Genomic DNA, 17,043 nt, shown 5'->3' on the forward strand with positions numbered 1-17,043 from the left:
AATAATTTTTACAAATAATTTATTAATAATAAAAATAACTTAGCTATATATCTCACAAAATATTTATAAAACTAGAAATTTGTAATTATCATTTAAGCTTACATTATTTTAATACATCTTCATAAATTATTTTTTTTGTTCATATCTCAATTATTTTGTTTTAACTTAAATTAAATTAAATAAAGAATATTCATAAACACTAATAAAATTAAAATTTATAAAATAGAATTTTTTTTTTCAAAAATGTTTGCAAACAAAATAAATGAATTAATTAATTTAAACTTTGATTGATTAAGATTTAATTTAATAAAAAAAATTAATCGTAAATTATTTAAAATTTTTTGATAAGTGGCTTACATATTATGCTTTTCTATTTCGAAAATAATAGAAATATTTAAAAAGAAAAACCTTTATTTGCTTTTTATATTTTTAAATCGAAAATATTTGAACGATATTTATTTAATTTCTTTTACAGTAGTGGCCTATTTTTTAATTTCAGTTAATTACTACATTCTAATTGAATTAATTTTTATTTGTAATATTCCATTTTAATAAAATATATTTTGAATTTAATGTTGAAATAAAAATACTAAATGAGTTTTCTTATTCATTTCAAAAATAAATAAAAAAAAACTGAATTTTTTTAATGTTTTAAAATTTTAAACAATAAATAAAACATAAATTTGTCTTTTTATTTTTGAAAAAGTAAATAAAATGAGTACATTTAAATTTCAACCTATTATTGACATGTAATAATAAGAATAGTCATTAAAATGAATTATTAATTGCTTATTCATTAATTAAATTAATATGTTCATATAAAATTGTATTTATTAAAAAACTAATTTCTTATTAAAAACTTCTACTTAAACTTAATAAATAATTTTTAAAGATTGTTGAAAAATTAATAATAATTACTTCTTCTAAAATTACAATCTAAAAGTTAATAAAAAAACCAAAAAAACTAATTAAATGTGCTTTAAATATTTAAGTAAAATTGATATATTTGGTAGTAGAATAACTCTTAGATTTAAAGGAGAATCAACATACAAATCAAAATTAGGATCAACAGTCACTCTTTGCATTTTTGGAATTATTGCTTTTCGTTTAATTTCAATAATAATATCTATCTACTAAAGAAAAAACCCTATTCTAACTTATCAAGAAAGACAAGTTGACAACCCTGCTTAGTTTATTGCTAATAGTATGACATTCCCATTTGCTTTTGCTATGCAAGATCCTGTAACTAAAAATTATTATGTTGATGAAAGCATATACACTGCTACAGCAACACTTATGTAAAAGTATTTAGTTTTTAATTAGAATACTTAGTAATATGTTACTGTTTGGAATAATACTGAAATTCCTGTTCAACGCTGCACCAAGGAAAATTTCTAAAATTAAGAAAATGCTAATTATTTCTTGAAGTTAAATTACACTAATATGTATTGCTTTCCTCCTGATGCACAGATATCAATTTAAGGAGATTTTCCCTCTCCGATTTTGTAGTAAATTAAGTTTACTTTGTAGTAATGTTTAACAAATTGCAAGTCTCCAAATGAGCTTAATTATTATCTTATGAAAAGTGGGATAGGTTTACAACTTTCAGATGCTTATGTTGACCCTAATATCAAAGATAACCCTTTTAAAATGTATTCTAGAGATATGTATTTTCCGATTAGTAAGCTAATGCCAAAAGACGTTTTCATAAATATTAGAAACAATTATGTATATAGTGATTTTGGCTGGTTTACTTCTGATATAATAAATTAAGTCTTCCCTTCATATAGCTTCTATGAAGACTTTGTAAATTAATTGATAATTTTTGAAAAAGTGTGTGTTACTTCTAAATAAATTGAAGTGATTTTTTTATTTTATTTCTAAAACAATATATTTCAGTAAATTAGAAAATATTTTATTGATATTTCAAAAAACAGGTCTATCCAGCAGATTTTCAAAATTATTACTTGAGTGTCACAATCAGACTTGAAAAGTAAAAAGAAAATGTTTTTTAAAGATCCTATCCAAAGTTTACGGATGTAATATCTTAAATAGGAGGTTTTTCTTAAACTCTTTTAGCAATTGGGTTCATCATTTGCAATAATTTTTCTTAGCTTTAATTAAATCAATAAATTATAAACTCAGTATTCAACTACGATGAAACAAGAACAACAGATTAATAAAAATAAAGGAATATATAATAAAAACAGGTAATATTGAAGCAACAAAACATTGGATAAAGCATGAATTTATAAGATAGAAAAAATGAATAAAATTTATCTTCTTCAAAGTAGAAATCTAAGTAAGAAAATAAAAATAGTTTGTAAGAATAAAATAATTAGTAAGTATAAATTCCATAAAGTTTTTTATAAAAAATTGACTAAGAACAAACTAAATTACAAAATGTGATACCAGAATAAAGCACTCCATTAAATACAAGCAAAAACATGAGTTATTAATAATAAAAATTTAGCTAATTTTTATAAGAGCAAATGGAAGGTGATAAAAGTACTAACATTAATGATAGATCTAAGAAACATAACAGATAATCAAAATTTCAAGAAAAATAAAAAAAATATTAGAAAGAGTAAATATTCAAAGAAAATCAATTTGACGAGCTCATATAAAAGGAAACAAAAAGTATGAAAATGAATTTGTGGGAATATTTTAAATCATTAATTTACCCATGTGGTTATTTGAAAGATAAAAAGTAAATAATTAACTACAGCATAGAAAAACTTTACTATAATCTTGATATTATGTAAATACTTAAAAGGCTGATTGAAGTTGAAAAATTAAAAAGACTATTGCTTGATTAAGATTAAATTCGATTGTTTGACTATTTACCAAAACCAACTATTAATCCAGATTTAGTTTTCAAAAGTTAAAATAATCAGAATTCACTCAAAAGTTAAGAAATAGATTTACTTTATTCAGATAATAGATCAGAACTTTAAAAGACTAGAGAAGCTTTTAAAGCTTACTAGTAAATACTATCTAAATAAAATAATACTTATCTTGATCAAAAGATTTTAGAAACGTTAGATCCAAATTTAGTAGCAATTTTTAATGCACAATTTAATAATTACTAAGATGCACAATAAGAAAAAATTTCAAGCAAACATAATTAAGAACTGTTTTCTGACTATTGTCTTTTATAAAATTAAAATACTGTAAAGACAAACTCACCAAACAACTCTTTTGCATAATAAAAGATAATATTTTAAAATTATTAAAAAACTAAAAAGTCAACTTTAATTAGTTCTTATCAGTCATCAGAGTAATCCCCAATATAACAATAAACTGTTTAATAGTTAATTCTTTCTAGATATTAAATTTCAGATGAAGTAAATGAATTAAATGATATATAGAATTTGTCTAACTAATTAACAAAAAGCCAACAAAATTAGATATAAACAAAAGATTTATTAAATTAAGTTGCTTAAGAAGGAAAATATGATTTTTAATTATAAAAGCTATTGCCTTTTGAAAATTAAAAATTAAGTAATCTATAAAAAGTATGATAGTTTTATTTTACTTAAAGTAGTTAAGATATGTTTCTGCTTCTTTTAATTGATTAATAGGATCATAATTTATAAAACATTTTATCATAAATCTACAATGAGTAAATAAATGCAAAAACCTTATTAAAATTAGTATGCCAAAAACAGCTGTAGCACATCAATTTTTTATTAAATATTTGGAAACAGTTTTTTGATTATGAAAATTTATTAATCCTGCTTTAAATTTTAAATAATATAAATCTTCATTAATTATTATTCTATTTATTTATTTAATTAAAACCTTATTTATTATAAAATTTATTTTATATTTCATAAATAAAAAACTAAATTATTTTTATGTATTATCAATAAATGAACATTTAACAGTATAAATAATTAATTGATATTTACTTTTGATAGTTAATAAAATGCTAAATTAAATATACTAAATACTATAATCATAGCTAAATTTCATATTTTTTGTTAACTTTTTATATACTAGTATCTTAAGAATAAGTATTTTCAGAAATACTTAATTTGTTTTTATCATTTAAAATTAATACTGTTGAAGTTCTTGTTCCTCTATAATGCCTACTAAAATATGAGTAATAAGGTTTTATGAATATTTTTGATTCATTCCACATAGGCAGCAAGCTAAAAGTAAATTAATACTATTCATTCTCCATTATATCGTGAATATTTTAGATTAGTCCATTTTCATTTTCTTTTTATATTTTTTCTGCATTATTATCTTTTAAATTTGAAATAGTTTGCTAAACTAATTCTTTAAAGCGATTTAAGCCTACAACTTGCTTTTAAATTGGAGCTTCAAAACTTGAAAAATTACAAAATGTATGATATCCATCTCTCAAGCTAACAGGAGGAAACTTATCATAATTACCCTAAAATACAAACTCCATATGTTTTAGATTTGCTACTAAAAGATTAAAAGGCATGAACCTATTTTTATTCTAGAAAATGGTCTTGGCATAATTATATGTGCTATTTTCATCATCTTATAAGGAATATCTTTCAAAAAAATCTGTAGAAATAAATTCTTAAATTAACTTTCCTCTAGAGATAGTTTTCTATTCACTTGCTTTACTAAATACATTTATTTTAGAAATCATTCTATCTTTGAAGATCGACCAAGAGAATCTATTTGTGAGAAATGCTAAATTTTGTGTTTTAGCATTAAATCCTAGCCAAGTTCCTTTCTCTCTTTCATCTCTACCGCCAAAAATATTGGTGTCTTCTTCAAATTATCCTAGCTATAAAGTGGGTCTTGCAAAATCTTCTTCTCTGTTATGGACCATAACAAATTTGATCTTAGCATCTGGAGTTCTATCTATAAAAAAAAATGTTATACACATTTACCTTTATTAATCTAATAAATTTCAAAAACTTTTAATTTTAATATTCCTTGTCCAAAAGAAATTTCTGATTTAAATATATATAAATTAACAAAAATAGATAGATAGAAAGATATATCATTTTCTAAAATTTACTTACATTAAATTAAACGTATTATTTACACAAAACAAAATAATTATTGACAACTTCATTATGCATATGCTTTAATTTTTATTAAATTTTTTATATTTTTTAGAATAGAAATATATTAGTAAAAAAATTAACTATTTTAAATAGAAAAAAATGTCATATTAAAATGAAAATATATTTTCTACTTTGAGCTAAATACACTTTAAAAGTAGCTTTAATTTTCCATTTATTTAATTATTGTAATTTCTTATTTTAAAAATTAAAATTTATAATATCATAAAATATGTCATCTATTGGAGAATAGAAAGTATCATACCACTCTTTCTAAAAGTTAAAAATTTTAAATGAAATCTTTGAGCTAATTATAAACAGTATTTTAAAAAAATAGTCAAAGTTTATTGATTTCTAATATTGAGGAACTGGAAGAAACATTTATAAGTATCTTAAATTAAATTAATAATTTTTTTTTCACATCATGAAATTAAAATATCTCCAACTGTTTAGGTGAAGATGAAATTTTCATTAAATTTAAATATTTTAAGCTAATTTTGTTCATTCTATATTTTTATTTTTTTATATCTAGTTTTATTAAATTTTAATAAATTTTAGATAGCAATTAATGCTTTTTCTTATATTTTGAAAATAAAAAATATTTTTTTTACATTTTTTGAAAATCTTTGATAAATGTTACTTAAATTAGGAAGGGGCTTAAATAGTGGGGTACCTATAAATTATAGATTCTACAGTAAATAACTTATGAAAGAAAGTATCAAATAATTTACAAAATTATATTCTTATTTATATGAATAGGGCTTAAGTAGGATTAGAATAAAATAAAATCTATCTATCAATAAAAAAATTGTAATATAGTTTTCAGTATATTTTGATTTTTATGAATAAGATTTAAGTAGAATTAGTATAAATTAAATTCTATCTGCTATAAAATTTTAATATTTAAAGAGTAAAAAAAATAAATATTGGTTAATTCATGTATTTGAATTACAAAGATTAAAATTGAAAGTATTTTATTTACATTTTATGTAAGTTTAGAGTATATCTCAGTATTTTTTTGCGAAAATAAAAGGTCATAATTAAATAAACATGTATAATAATTATTTATTAAAATTAAATTTTAGTTTAATAAAATATTTTTTTTTTTAAATATATTATAAGTTAAATAGTCTAATAATAGGCTTTTTCATATTAATTTTTATAGATTTTTATCCAATTTAAAGGTTTATTTTCAAAAATGTTGTATTTTAATCTTAGAAAAAGAATTAAATTAAGAAAAGAATACTTAATTTACCTCAGAATTTTATTTAATTTATGGAATATATTTATTGTCTGGAACACAATTAATTAAGATTAAGAATGCAATCATTGAGACCACTAAATATTATTAATTTTTATTTGAGTAAAATTAAATAAATATTTAGGTTGGCAATTCTTATTAATTTTATGATAATAATTTGGTATAGTTTTCAACCTTTATTTTTTTGACAATGTAACATTTATTATTGATTATTAAAAAAATTATTTGTAATCCAAATCTTAAGTTATTATCTCAATAAAAAATAAATACTATAAATACTAACTAAATGCAAACCTTGTGTTTTAAAAATTAAAGATATAAAATAATTATCAAAGTTTACCTAAAAAATACAATTTTTAGATTATGACTAAATGTATCTAGTTGTTACAATCTTTATTTACTTGGTCTGTGATTTGTATATCCTTAAAAAATTTAAATCTAGACATAAAAAAAAATCTAAAAAAAAGAAACACAAAATAAATATTGAATCAATCTGAAAAAGTTATTTTAGATAGAAAAAGAAATTAATTAATTAATTAAATAAATTTTAGGTAAAATTATTTGTCTATTTTACTAGTAAAATCAACTCCTTTTTAACAGTGATCTTATACTCTTAATGTAAATAAAAGATCAAAAAAAGAAATTTTTATTATATTTTTGATAGAAATTAATTTAAAAATACTCATAAATCAATTGAGATAAGTGGATAATTACTAAAAATATAAACTATAATCTTGATCTGTAACAAGATGAGTTATGAAATATTTAACGCAAAATCATTATAATAGTTTTAATCTTTCCTCATTTATATATAATTTAACCATGAAAAAATACATATGAGAATAATTTTTAGACAGTAGGTATAAAGAGTATAATTATAAAGTAAACATTAACATTTAAACTGATATTTTTGATCAATTCAATAAATTATTCTGCAATATTTTGAAATCCTACTAATTATTATGCATACTATAGAATTTAAGATAATTAATAGATAATCGTTGATATATACAAAATAAAATAAATGGATGAGTTAATAGATAGGCTTTTCTAATAATGTATTTTTGAAATCAATATAAGGTGTTTATTGCTTAATTAAAATTTTCCAAAACAATTCTAATTAAAAAATAGGTAAACAAAAAAAAAGTATTTAATTAGTTAAGAACTAAGGAAACATGAATTAAAAGCAAACAGGCATTTCCAATAACACATTAAAGCCAAACAGCCACTAAAATCTTAGCAATAAAAATATTTAGCCTGTTTAAAAAGCCGAAAAATAAAAAGAGAAGAGTATTAATAAAACGAATCAAGGCACATTGTTGAATGGAAAGCATCTATTAGGCACAATATTTTAAACAATATTAGAAATTATAGAAGATAAAAGAGATTATGAAATCCCATACTCTATTTATGCTGGTATGATAGTAATTTATATGCTGCAGATAGGTGGATATGTATTTTAATCGGATTCTGTTCCATTAATGAAAGAATAAAAAATACAAACACTTGCTTATGTATCAGAAATTTCAACTGGAACTTACTTCTTATAGTTAAAAGGCAATGACACAGAAACAATAGAGTGCTTTTATTTAATGCAGTTTATAATGTGGTTTCAAGTTTTATATATTTGCTTTATTGCATTTCTTAAGCTGTTCTTTAGCAAGTGGTTTAAGGAAAATAGGAAACTATTTAAAAGACCAAATTAAATTTTAAATATCTACTTTATGGTTTATGTTTGGCTCATAGTCCTACCATACATTGAAGTATTTTCTGGGTTTTGCAATTGCGGATAGTATAGCTACTTGTTAGCATACACTGATCCATCAACTTGTTACCTAAAGCCTAAAATTTTCTTAATTTTAGGATACTCAGGGTTGGTTATTACTATTCTGAATACATTGATTCTACTCTTTTTTTATAGAAACTATGAATTCAACGACTCTAATATTTTAAAGAGGAGATTTCATCCTATTTTGCTTATTTAAGTTACTCTCTATTTTATAGTTATTTTCTTCTACTACATACCTTCGATACCCATAAATATCTTATACGTATGTCTTCATTTGGTAGGAGCTACATACATTTATGATTCAATCCTTATTATTCCTTACAAAAACTTATTTATTGCTAAATTTTATGCTGTAAGTTCCATATGCTATGAGGTGCTGTGCATTATTATTACTTTATGGGTTTATGATAGCAGCTTTCATGATAGCGAATTACTCTATAATTGCATGATATTCAGCTCAATTTTCATAGCTCTATTTTTTGGAATATGGAACTATAAATATGAAAAGATTATGAGATTTGCATCATTTATTGGCTATAGGTAATTTTAAATTAGTTGTTAATTTTAATAATTTGGGTAGTATTTATGGGAGTTTTGATTGATCTATTTTATTAGGATTAGTTTACATTATCTTAATATAATTGATAAGACGCAATAACAGTATTAAATAATTAAGTTTCTTATTTTTAATTTAGTATCTTTTTCCTACTAAATTAAAATTAAAGTCTTTTTTTACTTCTGATTAAAGATCAAAAAGATTAAATACTACTAATTTTAATTTACTTTATAATTTGTTTTGTTTATATAATAGCGAACATTTTCATATTGATATGTTTTTGGAGGAAATATTTAGGCTGGCCTAAGATTACTAAAAATCTGAATATTCTAAAATTAAACTATTTGAAATAATTTTGTTTCATCAAGCAAGCTGCAATCAGCCTCTATGCTATTGCAAAGCTAGCGCATTTAAGGACGAGAAAAACATGCTGATTTTAGAAGATGTTTATAAATTAATTGATAGTATTTTTATATACACTTTAAGCTCTTAACAAATTAAGAAAGATAGAGACTAATTTGAACATGTATCTTTGAAATATATAACTTATTTGTCTAAATACAGGAATAATCCTATGAGAGCTTATTATGAAATTAAAAAAATATAGTCCTAGTAGAGAAACGTAAGCCTGTACTTTACTACACTATCAAAAATTCTCTCATAGAAAATGGAAGAAAATTTAATTAATCTTTAAAATCAAAGAATGTCAATTTACTCAAGATACGATTAGGTTGTGATTTAAAAAAACCAAGTAAAGCTGATTGAAAAATCAGAAAAAATTAAAGGGGTTTTGCTTCCCCTTCTAAGAAAGTATATTATTTAAAAAACTTCTTATTTAGAAAAATTACGCTAAGGCTATCAAAAAATAGATGATTTACAAGTTGAAATATCAAAACTAACCAAGTTTGGTTGGCAAATATAAAAAGTGTTTTCTTAATATTTCAAAAAGAGCTCATATTCATCTTAAATAATGCAGAGCGTACAAATGTTAAAGGTAATTGTTTTATTCTAATTTAAAAATTTAATAACTAACTAACTCATTTTAATAATTCTACAACAATCTTTTACCATTATTAATTTGAAAGAGTTTTCAAGCAGTAGCAAATTTTTAACTAAAATAATGATTGGAAGTGTGAAACTAATTTACACTCTTTTAGAAATGATGCTGTTAGTTAATTATTTATTATTTATTTATTTTCAGATAAATTACTTTCCTTAAATTATTTGTTTTTAATTTATTAATTATGAGCTTACACTTAAAGCAGTATTTTCAAATGCAACTTTATATTACAAATTAACAATATAAAATTAGTTAGAGTCTATTTATAAGTGTACCGTTTTGAATGAGTATGTGAATTCTCTTTAGATAGAGCAATAAATTTAAGACCTTAAATTGAAAGATCTTTCTAAACCACAAAATTAAATACACTCTGTTAATATAATTAATCAGAATATTGTACATTTTTTAGTAAGCTTAGCTAGAGATAAAGGTAAGATTCTTACTAATACTAATTAATGCAAAAAGTCTTTATGCAGATTTTTGGGAAGACCTTTATCAGATGATAAAAAAATAACTCATATTGACATTTTTATGCCAAACTTTTTTTAAGAAATTCATAACGAGTTAATGTCTAACATGATCAATAAGGGATCTTCTAAGCTTCTCGAATAATCCTATCACACATTTGCTCAAAATTTTAAAAGCTTTATATTTCCTATTAATCTCTATTTGGATAGCACTTATCATTTTTAAGATGATTTTTGTGTCAACGCTACTGTCCTAAAGATAGATACACCCAATCAGTATATTTTATTTGACCCAGAAGGTAAAATCAAAGGGATCTCTCAAGATATATTTCGATAGATTTCTGACTGTGAAGAACAAAGTTAAGATTAAGCAGCTCACTTGAATTTTGCTAATTAATAAGTAAATTAGAAATATTTGAAAAGTTATTCTTAATTTATTTTTTTTCTTCCAGAATACATAACAAAAATATAGTTTTAATTTAGAGACATTGAAGAACAAAATATTGATTTTCTTTTTGATGCCCAAGCTAGCTGAAATTGTTACCTCCCATATGTTAAATACAATTTAAGGGAGCGAACAAAATTTTCAGAGATTTTCAACTGAGCTATTTCTTTAAGCTAAAACGACCAAGAAACAAGAGCAGGTTTGCTATAAAGAAAAGGCTAAGATAAAAATACCAAGCAACCTTACAAAAATCATAAATTAATTTTTAAATTATTCTGTTAATCCTCTTGAAAAAACAAGAGGCTCCACATTTAACAAGTAAGCAACTATGGCAACTGAAACCCCAAGTATAAATATTTTCTACGAAAAGTTAAAGAGCTTCCTTGAAGAAAAAAGAAGAGTAAAATTAAATTTAATGTTTAATTAAAATTTTTAAATGTTTGTTTTTTTTTTTAATTATTTATTTATGTTTGTTTTAATTTACTTAGGATTACACATTTGAATCATGCAAGAAAGTGCTGAACATAAAATTTAACTTATACTTTGATAAGCTACATTACATGAAAAATAACAAAAAATTAGAAAAACTTTATTATTGTATGGAAATCGTTGAGATATCATAATGTTCTGATTTAACAGATAAAACAAATATCTATTCTGCTTTAGATTATCAAATGTCACCTAAAAACATTTAAAATCAGTCAAGGAATGAGATCTCTTCAACAGATTCAGATGTAACTTCTTATTATAAATGTGATACTTTAAGATATAATGAATCACCTAAAAGATCATTTTAATCAAGAAGGCCCTCTTAACTAAATTTTTCTAGCAAAAAAGTGTTTAGTTAAGAAGATAATGCATTTAATCTTAATTCTTTTGGCTCATTTACAATCTAGAGTCCAACTAAATAATAGTAAATTAGCAGCTAATTTCCTTAAGTAATCAAAACTAATTCTGAATAGATTTTAAATGATTTAAAACTAAACCACAAACATGATATATAATTTGAAAGTGATTTTAATTCGTTGACACATAAAGAATAAGAGATATTCTCTGTAGAATATTTATCGCCTAGAGCTTCTGAGAGATAAAATTTTAAACTAACTGAAGATCATAGAGTTTAATCGCCAAGAAAAAAATCTTTAAGTAAAGGTCCTATATTTTCAAGCGAAAATTTTTTGAAAAAAATAGGGAGCTAAGGAAGTATCTAGGAGCAGACTTCCAATTGTCATACTTAGCATAGTTAAGAAGAAGAAACCAGTAAAACTAAATAAAGCAATTTTAAAAGTTTAGATAAAAACCCTTCTGATAACGTTAAGTCCATAACACTTGATTTAAATCCTCTAACAAAATATTTAAATGTCAAAATTGAAAAGTAAGTTAGCTGGAAGAACATCAAGCATTCACCAAAAAGCAATCAACCAAGCATTCAAATAATTAATAATCTAGCAAGTTAAAATAGCATATCTTCGCCTCCCATAAACGCCAATCATTCTAAATTAGATAAAACTCTGAAGAAAGAATAACAAAATAATGAAAAAAATGAGTAAATTTTAGAATAACATTTGTTTGGGTAAATTCAAGGAAAAAGCTAAAATGGATTCTAAAATAGAAGCAAAGACAACTAATATATGTTTGAGTTGGCCCATAACAAGAAAATGCATTATTCAATTCATCAATTTTTTATTTGTCTAGGTATTTATTTATTTATTTATTATTATTTATTTAATATAATTTCAATTTTTTTTAAATCATAGCTTGCTTTCTTTGTATTTTTTACATATCTTCTGTGATCCTTGATATTTCTTTATACTACCCAATTTAAGATATTATCAGAGATTTCAATTCAGGTATAACTGAAGCCTCCTTAAGCAGCTTATATTCTAGTCAGACATTGTTTTCCCTTTTAATCTACTAAATAGACACAGGTTCTTCGTACTTAAATAATTAATAAACTGTTAGGCAATAATTATAAGAGGAATGTGATTAAATTTCAAAACTTTACAGCTCTTAACTTTTACAGCTTTTCAATGATTATGAAAAGGGAATTTACTTATAGCAAAATTAAACATATACATATGTTTATTCTGCATTGTAATTTAAAATAATTTTTTAAAAATATGCTTTCATCCTTTTTTATATTATTTAAATTTATATAAAATATTAAAATAAAATTAGAGTTCTTTAACATGAAGAAAATAGCAGCTCTTATACTCTCTTATTCAGAAATTTATACAATATTCTTTCTGTGTGCAGCCAAGATAGCATAAATAAAAACTCTTTTTTTTATTTGTTGAGTAATATGGATTTAAATAAAAACTTAAGTAACACAAGAATTTAAGAACTATAAAATCAACTAAATGATAAAATAGATGATTTAAAGAGAATCTAAATACTATTTATTATTATTTTGTCTTCTTTAATGTTTGCCTTGTTTGTAGTATCTGGTCCATCGATTGGCAGGTATAATAAGTATAAGTAATAACTACTTCTTATAGCTACAAGGATAACATAGTTGGAATGTGAGAAACTTATCAGTATCCTATAATAGTATACTTCACTTCTTTAGGAAGATTCTGATGAAAAGTGGATGCTTGCAGATTTTGTAGGTATAGCACTGAAAATAAATAGCTAAGAAAATTTTAAAGTAAAAGCTTAAAAAAAGGATTAATAACTAAGCAGTTTGATTGTAGATTAAAACTTGGGCAAGAAAGTAGAGTCTAGAATTGTTATAGTTGCATTTTCTACTATTATTTTATTTTTCGGAATAATTATGACTATTGTCTTTATTTATAATTCTAAAATGAGTACTTCAATCAGTTTGTATCGAGATTCATTGCTTATGTAGAATGAGTTTTTCAATTAAAAAACTCTTTATGAACAATTAATTTCTTAAAGAATAATATAATCTGTTGATTCTAATTACCCTCAAATACCAGATAATAATTCAAAATTGAACATTATAAATAGTAGTTAAGAATTTCTTTAGGAGTACATAAGAGACTTTCTAAATAATTTGGATAAATGCAGTAGTATGGATGGTAACGATAGTTCTCACATACAGAATATTTTCACAAGTGATTTGTGTACATAGTTGATTGATACAGATTACCCTTGTGATAGTAATGACGATTATCTATAATAAGGATTATAAAGTCTTATATAATTTTAAATATAATTTATTGAGCGTGATTATTACTTGATGCAAAACGATCTTTCACTAGATTTACAAAAGACCAAGCATTAAGTATCATAGTCATCAGAAATATATTTCCACTATTTTATAGATGATTATGATAAAGTTTCAGAAATTTTCTAATTATTTTTAAAGCTTTTTAAAAATAGCTTATCAAATTAATATTAAAATTTGATCTATATAATACAATCTTATTTATTGGGTGTTTCTTCATTCGTTGCAGTTATGCTGCTCATTGCAGGAATTTTGGTTGGATTTTATTAACAAAGTATGATAAATCATCTCAGATTCTCAATGACCTTCTTACCTTATGAGAAATCGCTTGATGAATCCACATTATTCCTCCTAAAAAACCTTTCTAAAATATGACATTATATATAAAACAATAAAACTCCTAAAATTTAATATTTCTAAATTTCTTAATCTTAAATAATAAATGTATTTATATATAAATCTATACTTATCTTAAAATGGTTAATAATTATCTCTAACATAAAACTTATCTCTTCAAATCTGTTAGAAACTATCTCTAACATAAAATTTAAATTTGAATTAAATATATAAATATATTTTTAAAAATTTTTGTTTGCATGTACTTAGTTAGTTTACTACTGATAATTGCCTTGCTTTTAATACTAATAATTAGCTTGGATAAAAAAATAATTAATTAGAGGGATGGCTAAGAGTCTAAAGAATTCGGACAGTCAGTTATCATTAAAAAAAATTGAATTAGGATGGAAAAGCATGTAAATTTTAGTTAATAAATATCCGCAATATCAGATAAATTTAAAATGGATTTCTTTGATTATTCTTTATAATTTATTGAATAAATTTCTATCAAAATTGATTTATATAAATTATAAAATTAAGGTAGAAGAAAAAATTATAATTGACTTGAGTGAATTAATAGAATGGCTCATTAAGTAGACAAAGTAAAAAAGAAAATTTAGAAAGACAACGATAAAGAAGCTTCTCCGAAAAAAGGAAAACTGACTCATGTTTAGAAGTCTGCTTATCAATAAAATAAATCCAAAGGTAGGAAAATAAGTGTAAAAATAGAAAGAGGTGACAAAATTGTGATAGGAAACCATAGTTAGCAAAAAGTAATTGATTTTGTACTACTTGATAGGAAAGAGATCAAATAAAAAAAGGAAGAGGAAGAACAAACAAAGTAAATTGAAGCAGAATTAACAAAAAAGAAGTATAAGCTTAATGATAAAAAGAAGAGTAGCAGCAATATTAAAAAACCATACAATAAAAATAAGGAAAAGCTAATAACAATAATAGATGATGATGAGACTTATTCATAAGAATTAATCGAAATAGAGGATGAAGAGGATAATACAAATGGACATTTAGAAAAATAGGATGAGGAAGACATCCTTAAATAAAATAAAAAAATATTTAAAAAAGTTAATCCTTTTCTCTGCTAAGAGCTAGGCAGTGCATCAAAAGATCCTCGATAAAATAAATTAGTTTCAGAGATTTAGAATATTTTATAATAGAATCCTTCGTAAAAGCTCAATTTAATTTTGGATCTCGATGAGACACTTGTCAATACTGTTTGGGTTACTAATGAAAATTAAAGTAAGTTAGAAGAGATATACAGATATAAAATGCCTTCGAATAAAAATGTAATAACAATACAATACTCAAATAACGAAGGAGCTTAAAAAGAATTTATTACTATATTAAGACCTCATTTGAAGGAATTTGTAACAGAGATGAAAAAGTATTTTAATATTTTAGTATACTCTCATGGCAGAAAAGACTATGTCCTTAAATTATTAGACAAAATAGATCCTCGCAGGGACCTTTTTAACAGAAATAATATATTTAAGAATGAAGGATAAGTTAACATTAAAACATAAAAAGATATTAAAAATATTATTGAATGTGATTCGCCCTCTGCACTTGAAAAAGCTCTAAAATCTTCTATAATTATTGATGACATATTTGAAATTTGGCTTGAAGAAACCTTCCCAAATGTTGTTCCTATCAAGAGATTCTAACCTTTGAATGAATTTTTATAAAAGAATAATTAATGCACAATCTTTATGAACCACAATAAATAATTTTTAAGATTTCCTAAAACACGCCAAGATTATTTTTAAGACGTAGATTTTGAGTGTTCCAACTAATTCCTTAAGGGCTTATAAAGATATCTTACTTCAACAGCAATTTAATTTTATAATAAAAAATTAATTAAAAATGATTAGAATGCTGATGTTAGAGAGTATTTGACATTTTAAAAGCTCATGATTATGAATTAATTAGATCTTAATCTAACATTAATTGAATATGATGAGCTATACGACGTATTTAGATATGTAGCTCTCGCAATGGGAGCTAATATTACACTTAAAAATTTCAGATATGCCATAGTAAATAAAGATTTTACTCAATAATATGCTAAAAAAATGGCTTTATTGAAAGAATAAAATCCAAATCTTACTTTTATTGATGTATAATGGCTTGTAGATTCATTTTTCCTACATTACTAACTAGATATTTAAAATTATGTAATAGAATGAATATTTCATGCGATATTTAAAGAATTTAGCCATCATCACATGCAACTACTATTAAAATTTACTTATTTTGTGTATTTATTTGCACTATTAAATTTTATTAATAGATTTTTTTAAATTTAGTTTAAAATAAACATTATTAAAATATTTATTATTCAAACATCATGTTAAATCTTCATATTATATATATAAATCTACAATTTAATTCAATTTTTTATTATATCATACATTTCAAAATACCATACGCTATTACTTTAAAAATTAATGTTTGAGTGTTATCATAGATTTTTTATTTCTCTTTAAGTAGCTTTAAAACCCTATTTTTATGAATTTTATACTATATGGTTTGAAATAAGTTTTTTTAATCTGAAAATTTTACTATAAAAATTTTACATACATTTTTAAATAAAAATAAGATATTAAATCATATTAAAATTGAAGGAATATTCAAAATGTCTTAAATTACCTATATAAATTAGTTTTTCCTCTTATTTATTAATTAATAAATAAATAATAAATTCTGTATTAAATTAATTTTAAACTATTTTTTTGTTCCTCAGTAATAATAAATATTTCAATATTTTAGCACCTTGAAATCCTCTGTTCTTTTAATATAAACCCAAAGGAAATAAAATTTTTAATTTTTCGCCATTTAAATGAAATCTTTTAAAATTAATTATT

The 17,043-nt window shown here is 22.6% G+C and overlaps 4 protein-coding genes across 4 annotated transcripts; 3 read left to right on the top strand and 1 right to left on the bottom strand. All coding sequences in view use genetic code 6, as the record gives it.

Moving 5' to 3' along the window:
* Window positions 1–972: 972 nt before the first annotated feature.
* On the top strand, window positions 973–3,524 carry TTHERM_00355590 (transmembrane protein, putative; the record flags this gene model as incomplete). The annotated part of the gene is made up of 2 exons (XM_001010457.1): window positions 973–1,806; window positions 1,938–3,524. 2 exons carry the CDS (start codon window positions 973–975, stop codon window positions 3,522–3,524), a joined length of 2,421 nt encoding a protein of 806 aa, XP_001010457.1.
* A 437-nt stretch (window positions 3,525–3,961) lies between these two features.
* Window positions 3,962–4,876, bottom strand: TTHERM_00355600 (NRDE protein; the record flags this gene model as incomplete). The annotated part of the gene is made up of 1 exon (XM_001010458.2): window positions 3,962–4,876. One exon carries the CDS (start codon window positions 4,874–4,876, stop codon window positions 3,962–3,964), a length of 915 nt encoding a protein of 304 aa, XP_001010458.2.
* Window positions 4,877–7,425: 2,549 nt separating this feature from the next.
* Window positions 7,426–14,351, top strand: TTHERM_00355610 (transmembrane protein, putative). The gene is made up of 7 exons (XM_001010459.2): window positions 7,426–8,647; window positions 8,919–9,657; window positions 9,976–10,590; window positions 10,643–11,035; window positions 11,124–12,330; window positions 12,393–12,729; window positions 12,814–14,351. Exons 1-7 carry the CDS (start codon window positions 7,494–7,496, stop codon window positions 14,198–14,200), a joined length of 5,832 nt encoding a protein of 1,943 aa, XP_001010459.2. The 5' UTR covers window positions 7,426–7,493; the 3' UTR covers window positions 14,201–14,351.
* A 391-nt stretch (window positions 14,352–14,742) lies between these two features.
* Window positions 14,743–16,365, top strand: TTHERM_00355620 (NLI interacting factor-like phosphatase; the record flags this gene model as incomplete). The annotated part of the gene is made up of 1 exon (XM_001010460.1): window positions 14,743–16,365. One exon carries the CDS (start codon window positions 14,743–14,745, stop codon window positions 16,363–16,365), a length of 1,623 nt encoding a protein of 540 aa, XP_001010460.1.
* Window positions 16,366–17,043: the final 678 nt, after the last annotated feature.

This window comes from Tetrahymena thermophila, assembly GCF_000189635.1.
Source record: "Tetrahymena thermophila SB210 genomic scaffold scf_8254697, whole genome shotgun sequence".
In the NCBI taxonomy this organism is placed as follows: domain Eukaryota; phylum Ciliophora; class Oligohymenophorea; order Hymenostomatida; family Tetrahymenidae; genus Tetrahymena; species Tetrahymena thermophila.